This window comes from Capsicum annuum, chromosome 2, assembly GCF_002878395.1.
Source record: "Capsicum annuum cultivar UCD-10X-F1 chromosome 2, UCD10Xv1.1, whole genome shotgun sequence".
NCBI lineage: Eukaryota > Viridiplantae > Streptophyta > Magnoliopsida > Solanales > Solanaceae > Capsicum > Capsicum annuum.
In genome coordinates, this window is record NC_061112.1 from 113,459,071 (window position 1) to 113,464,466 (window position 5,396).

The following is a 5,396-nucleotide window of genomic DNA, read 5'->3' on the forward strand; positions in this document are numbered from 1 at the left end:
TATCCAGAAATTGGCAATTAGATTACAGAGATCATGCGGTAAGTTCTGATTAGCTGACCTTGAATACCAAGATGTGTTTGCCTCCAATGTACCTATACGGCAATAAACCACAACGTTGACCAATTCTACAAATAATAAAACTTCCATATGTTCTCTTAGTACTTGTGCAACCAATTCTACAAATAATAAAACTTCCATATGTTCTCTTAGTACTTGTGCAACCAGGCGTACTTGCATATGTTCTGGTACATAACAATTACTTCTAGTTAAACGAAGAAAAACAAGTGAAAACTAGTAACAGTTTATCTGGATTAAAGTGAAGAGAAGAAAACTTCATGTTCAGATGATCTTTTAATCAAGGGGGACAAAGCAAGTCTTATCTCTATTTACATTCTTGCATACACTTTTCTTCTTTCCTACTTTGAAAACAAATTGTAAAAACATACTATACTTTAACCAAGCATTCAGAACATAAAATATGACCCAGAGATCTCGAGCCTTCTTCTGCTTTAAAATGTTACGGAACAATTGAAATAGAACAAAGTGGAGAGTGATAAGACTTCAAAATTACAGCATCAACAATGCTAAACTTTTCTCCATTAAAGGTTGCTTGATTCCATCTGAACTCTATTATCGACGATTTGCAGTCCATCTTCTGAGGCAATGATTGCTGTGCACCTGAGATTAATCCAGTGAAAGTAGATCAAGTTTAAGGAAAAGCTGAAAGATGGCAGAAGAGGAAAGAAAATAAATGAAGTAAAACTATTTTCTTCTGAGGACACTAAGTTAAATATATAAGACACTTCTTGCTTCTGCAGAGCTGCCAATCATTTATGATTCAAGCAAAAACAAGCTGGCCCTATAGGTAGAACCAATTTGGTCGTCAAACTTGAAGCTGATAAGAAATGGACCTCGGGCCTAACTCAATCGCAGAAGCTAGCTCATAAGGTGATGATTGCTCAAGAACATTTCCTAAAACTAACTCCCCCATCCCACCACTGATGCGGGACTCAACAGGAACCATTGGACTAACAATGTAGGACATGACCTTTGAGCCCAAGGCACAAAAGAATTGGAATTCTTGGTGGTGCATAAACTTGTAGACCTCTTCACTTGATGTAAGATAGGTAAACATTCCTTTCTGAAGCACTCGAAAGTGTTCTACCCAAATTCACAGCTCATCATCTACACGCTATTAGTTGAGGTATTAAATCCGATGTCCCTCCAACAATTTAATGCGTTCAAGCATAATGTGTGCAAAAACATGAAATAGTTGAGATCACTAGATTTAAGGGGTTGCAGAACTAACTGTTTCCTGAAGATAACACCATGTTCCACAACACCATCAATTTGATCAAGGATTTTAGCCACTTCAGCTGCATGTGAACAATGGGAGGGTAGCAATTAGCATCAAACAAGTTCAACAAGAAAGGCAAAGAATAATTCAGAGATGAAGATATACCAAGGCTTTCAATTGGAGATGTAAATATGACATCAAGGATGTTGTGCCCTTCTTTAGTGACTAAAGGGAAATCACCTCCCAGAGGACCTGCATACCCTATAGCTGGTCTCCTCCAAACCTGCATACAGAAACAAAAAGTACTAATAAGTATGACGTTGTAATGGCCTCATGTCCCGACAAATTTCTAATGGACCTTCAAATATTACTACAAAGAAGGTTCATATAGTGTCACAAACTTTCCAATAGCGATTGAAACAGAAGTCAGTATCTAACGCCCAAATCTATATGCAAAACTCTTATATCCAAAAAGGTCCATCGGACACTATCAAAATAATGACCTTACAAAAACAACAGCGAGATTTGGGGAGGTAAAGTGTACGCAGTCCATACCAGTACCTGACAGAGTGGGTATTTTTGTTATGGCGCTCAAGTGGTTTGCAATAGGCTTGGTGTTTTTAGCTAAGAGCAAAGAAGATACTTGTCAACTTACAGTATGTAACAGATAATTTGGTTGACAAAGTGCAACTTTGGTGCTCCTTCACAATCCAAAATTAGCAGCACATTTAGGAAAGTGATGTGATTAAAACTGTCTCTTTTGTTGGTTCACTATTGTCCCATGGTTTCTGTGTCTTAATTCTTATTCTCATACTATCCCACTATCTAAATCAATAATACTACTCTTGCTACCATAAAGATGATTTCAACAAACAGTTGTCTGTTATCAAATTCCTGATTATCATGGCACATACACCAAAACCAAAGCTAAACATGCATTCTGCTTAATATAAAGTGCAATTTTCAACAATAAGAGAAGATTAATCTATAATGTGAAGTTTGATAGTGGGACTTTGGCATTAAAGCCAATAACTTCCTTTTACTAGAAAGAGAGGTTTAATAGTGAGGTTTTTACATCAAAAGTTAAGAACTTTCCTTTCCAAGAAACATACATTACTTTGCATCAAACTGAAAATCAACATTTAACTTTATACTGAGTAAACCAGAAACAGGATATAATAAGAGTGGCACATAATTGGTAATGGCATAGTCGTGGCTAATGGATATGTAAACTGTATAGAAGGTTACCCAAGGAGATGCAAAACATCACTAACATTTCAGTAATAAATTAAGCCTAATTAAGCCTAAAAAGACAAGTCTCTAAAATATAGGCTTTCAGATCTCATGTCTTATAACATTTAACAATTCCTAGAGGAAGCAACCAGTTGGTGCATGAAAAGCAGGGTGATCGTGACCTAACTGTGCTTATCGGGTTTTCATAAATAACTGTGAGCAATTTTATGCCTTAAAAGAGCAATACATGATTAGTCTTTACCTCTGCATCTCCTAGGAAGAGATCGTCTATTTCTTCGGCTGTTTCAAGCCAATTAACCTGAGAAGTAAATAAGCTAGATGATGATAGTTTTCGCCTTTTAAGCTATACCTGTTCATCAGCATTCAGTAGAATATTTGGTACAGAGCTTACAGATTTGATTAGTACTGGAATTGAACCTTCTACACTGCCCTTGAATTGTTTTTCCTTTATAATAAATATTAGTTGATCAGCTGCATCCAAAATAGTCTGCACAGCCTCATAAGAAGTCAGTGGATAATGAAGATAACAAAAGATAAGGAGCTGAAAAAACTAAAAGAAGCAACAATATGTTACAGATAGATATAGAAAATGCAAAAGAGAGACAAATAGCATTAAATACATAACAACTACATGAAATATGACAGACCTTTTCTTTAATTATAGAATCATCACCCTGCAGTTTTCGACGACCAATGATTGCAGCAAGTGTTTCTTCTTCCATAATGTCAGCTTCATCAAATGCTAGATCAATCTATATAAGAAACATAGACAGGTTTACACAACATTTCAGCTTCAATGAAATAATTCAATAAAAAGCACAGAATCCCAGGTTACTAGGCTTTGAAGATTCACCACTTAAATCGGAGTATCGGTGAAAGTTCATTTTACCATGACTTTACTTCAATAGGTCTCTCTCTCTCTCACACTCACTCACTCTTTCTGTCTCTCTCTCTCTCGTGTGAAGGTAATAATTCAATTTATACCCTCCTGACTGAAGATCATCTATCTGCTAACTTCATTAATAATTGCATTTTGGAAATGAGACTAGATCAAATAGCTACATTTGGCTTTGCAATCTGAATGCATATGCAGGTCCAATATGTGACTAGATGCTCAAATTTTTAAATAAGTACTAATGCAATTTTCTAAGGAAGAGTCTTAGTAGTAATGTGCACCTTATAACTATCATCATACTGTTCCAAGGGGATTCCTGCCTTTGCTGCTTCACTTGCACTGCCAACACATCTGCATCAGAGTGTTCCTGATTACTCCTAATGGAAAAACAAACAAACTCAATAACAATGCTTCTCATCAGTCATCACACTAAAAGCAGGACTCTCATAGGTAAGCAGTATAAAAATCCACGAAATATGTTTTTTCAGAAAAAGTTCTCCTTGATGAAATCAATTTCCAGTGTTTGATTCTCTTAAATTGTTGAAAATGCTTTTTCTAAAGAAACCATGGTGTTGGACTCAAATAGTGTGGAATATTTACAAAGAATTTATATAGCAAACACTAATTTTTAGAGGGGCAACTAGAAATTATCCAGGAAATGATATTCCTAGATAAAACATTTTTCAGTACACACCTTAAAAGGATGAATAGAACAATATAACATGGATTATACCTGTTCAACACACAAATTATTCTACGTTATGAACTACAAGAAGGAAAACACGAAATCAATAAGTTATTTTTTACTTTTCTGAACTCAATAAACGATCAATATACAGTTGGAATACGACCAATCGGAGAAAAATAGAATTCTTATGGTAGAGGGATTTTAACTAGGACATTCAGGCAACTGGACAATTCAGCTTACGTGGGAATGCCAGTGACATCTTTTAGAGTACCAGCTCGGAGTTGCTGACCAAGATAGTGTATAGCCAATGCAGAAGCATGACCTGAACCCAGTCCAACTACCATACCACTCTTCACATACGAATCCACCTACATTTCAAGAACTAGTAGTATCAACACGCATGTTATACACAAGTTTCCAGAAGACTTTAACACCCAAACAGAAACCAAAAGCTTCAAAGTTGTGATCTTCTTACTGCATGTTTGGAGGCTAGGAAGAGAGCAGCAGAGGGATCAGAGAGAGTAGAACGAATGACAAAGCGATGGAGGGACTTTCTTGATGAGGTGAAATAAGCTTGTTTTTGAGTAGTAGAAGAAGAAGAGGAAAGAAATGAGGATGCTGAAGAAGGCAATGCCAAAGCCATAGCCATGTTACTCACTTCTGTATCATGTTAATCCCATCATTATCATCATCAGCTCCTATTAACAGTTTCCCTTTATCTGTTTTGAAAGAGATAAGAGGCCGCCACTCCCACCCACACAATTTTCATATCTTTTTCTTCTTCTTACTCCCTCCTCCCCTCCACTATGTTCCCTATCAATTCTTTATAAATTTTTAAAGTTTATTCAGATCAAAGTAATATATTTGGAAACAAGTAGTGTACGGCTATTAATGATCGGGGGCGAAGCTAGCAAAAAATGAGGCGTTCATTCGAGTTCATCCGAATCTTCTTTAGTAAAAAATTATACTATTTATTATTTATGTATATATAATAGATATTGAACCCATTGACTAGTTTGTGTGTGCACTTATCACGCAATTGGAGAATTGAAGTATTTACTTGATTGACTTAAATTTAGATAGGTGCTACCTGAGCATCGCTAATTAATTTGCCTAAAAAGGAAAAAAAAAAAGATAAATTACACAAATCTCAAATTAATATACTATATTATCTAATATCCCTTACTTTTTTAAAAATTTACCTTAATTTTCAACTTTACTTTTGATACATATCAACAAAACCCACATCCAATTTTTACTCC

At 35.6% G+C, this 5,396-nt stretch overlaps 1 protein-coding gene across 1 annotated transcript; it reads right to left on the minus strand.

Annotated features, from left to right (window-relative positions):
* Positions 1-317: 317 nt before the first annotated feature.
* On the minus strand, positions 318-5,071 carry LOC107859004 (probable ribose-5-phosphate isomerase 4, chloroplastic). Its single transcript, XM_016703850.2, has 9 exons — positions 4,610-5,071; positions 4,375-4,502; positions 3,728-3,797; positions 3,199-3,303; positions 2,943-3,038; positions 2,793-2,849; positions 1,463-1,580; positions 1,310-1,376; positions 318-678 (listed from the first exon to the last, which is right to left on the minus strand). Exons 1-9 carry the CDS (start codon positions 4,781-4,783, stop codon positions 600-602), a joined length of 894 nt encoding a protein of 297 aa, XP_016559336.1. The 5' UTR covers positions 4,784-5,071; the 3' UTR covers positions 318-599.
* Between the last annotated feature and the right edge of the window lie 325 nt (positions 5,072-5,396).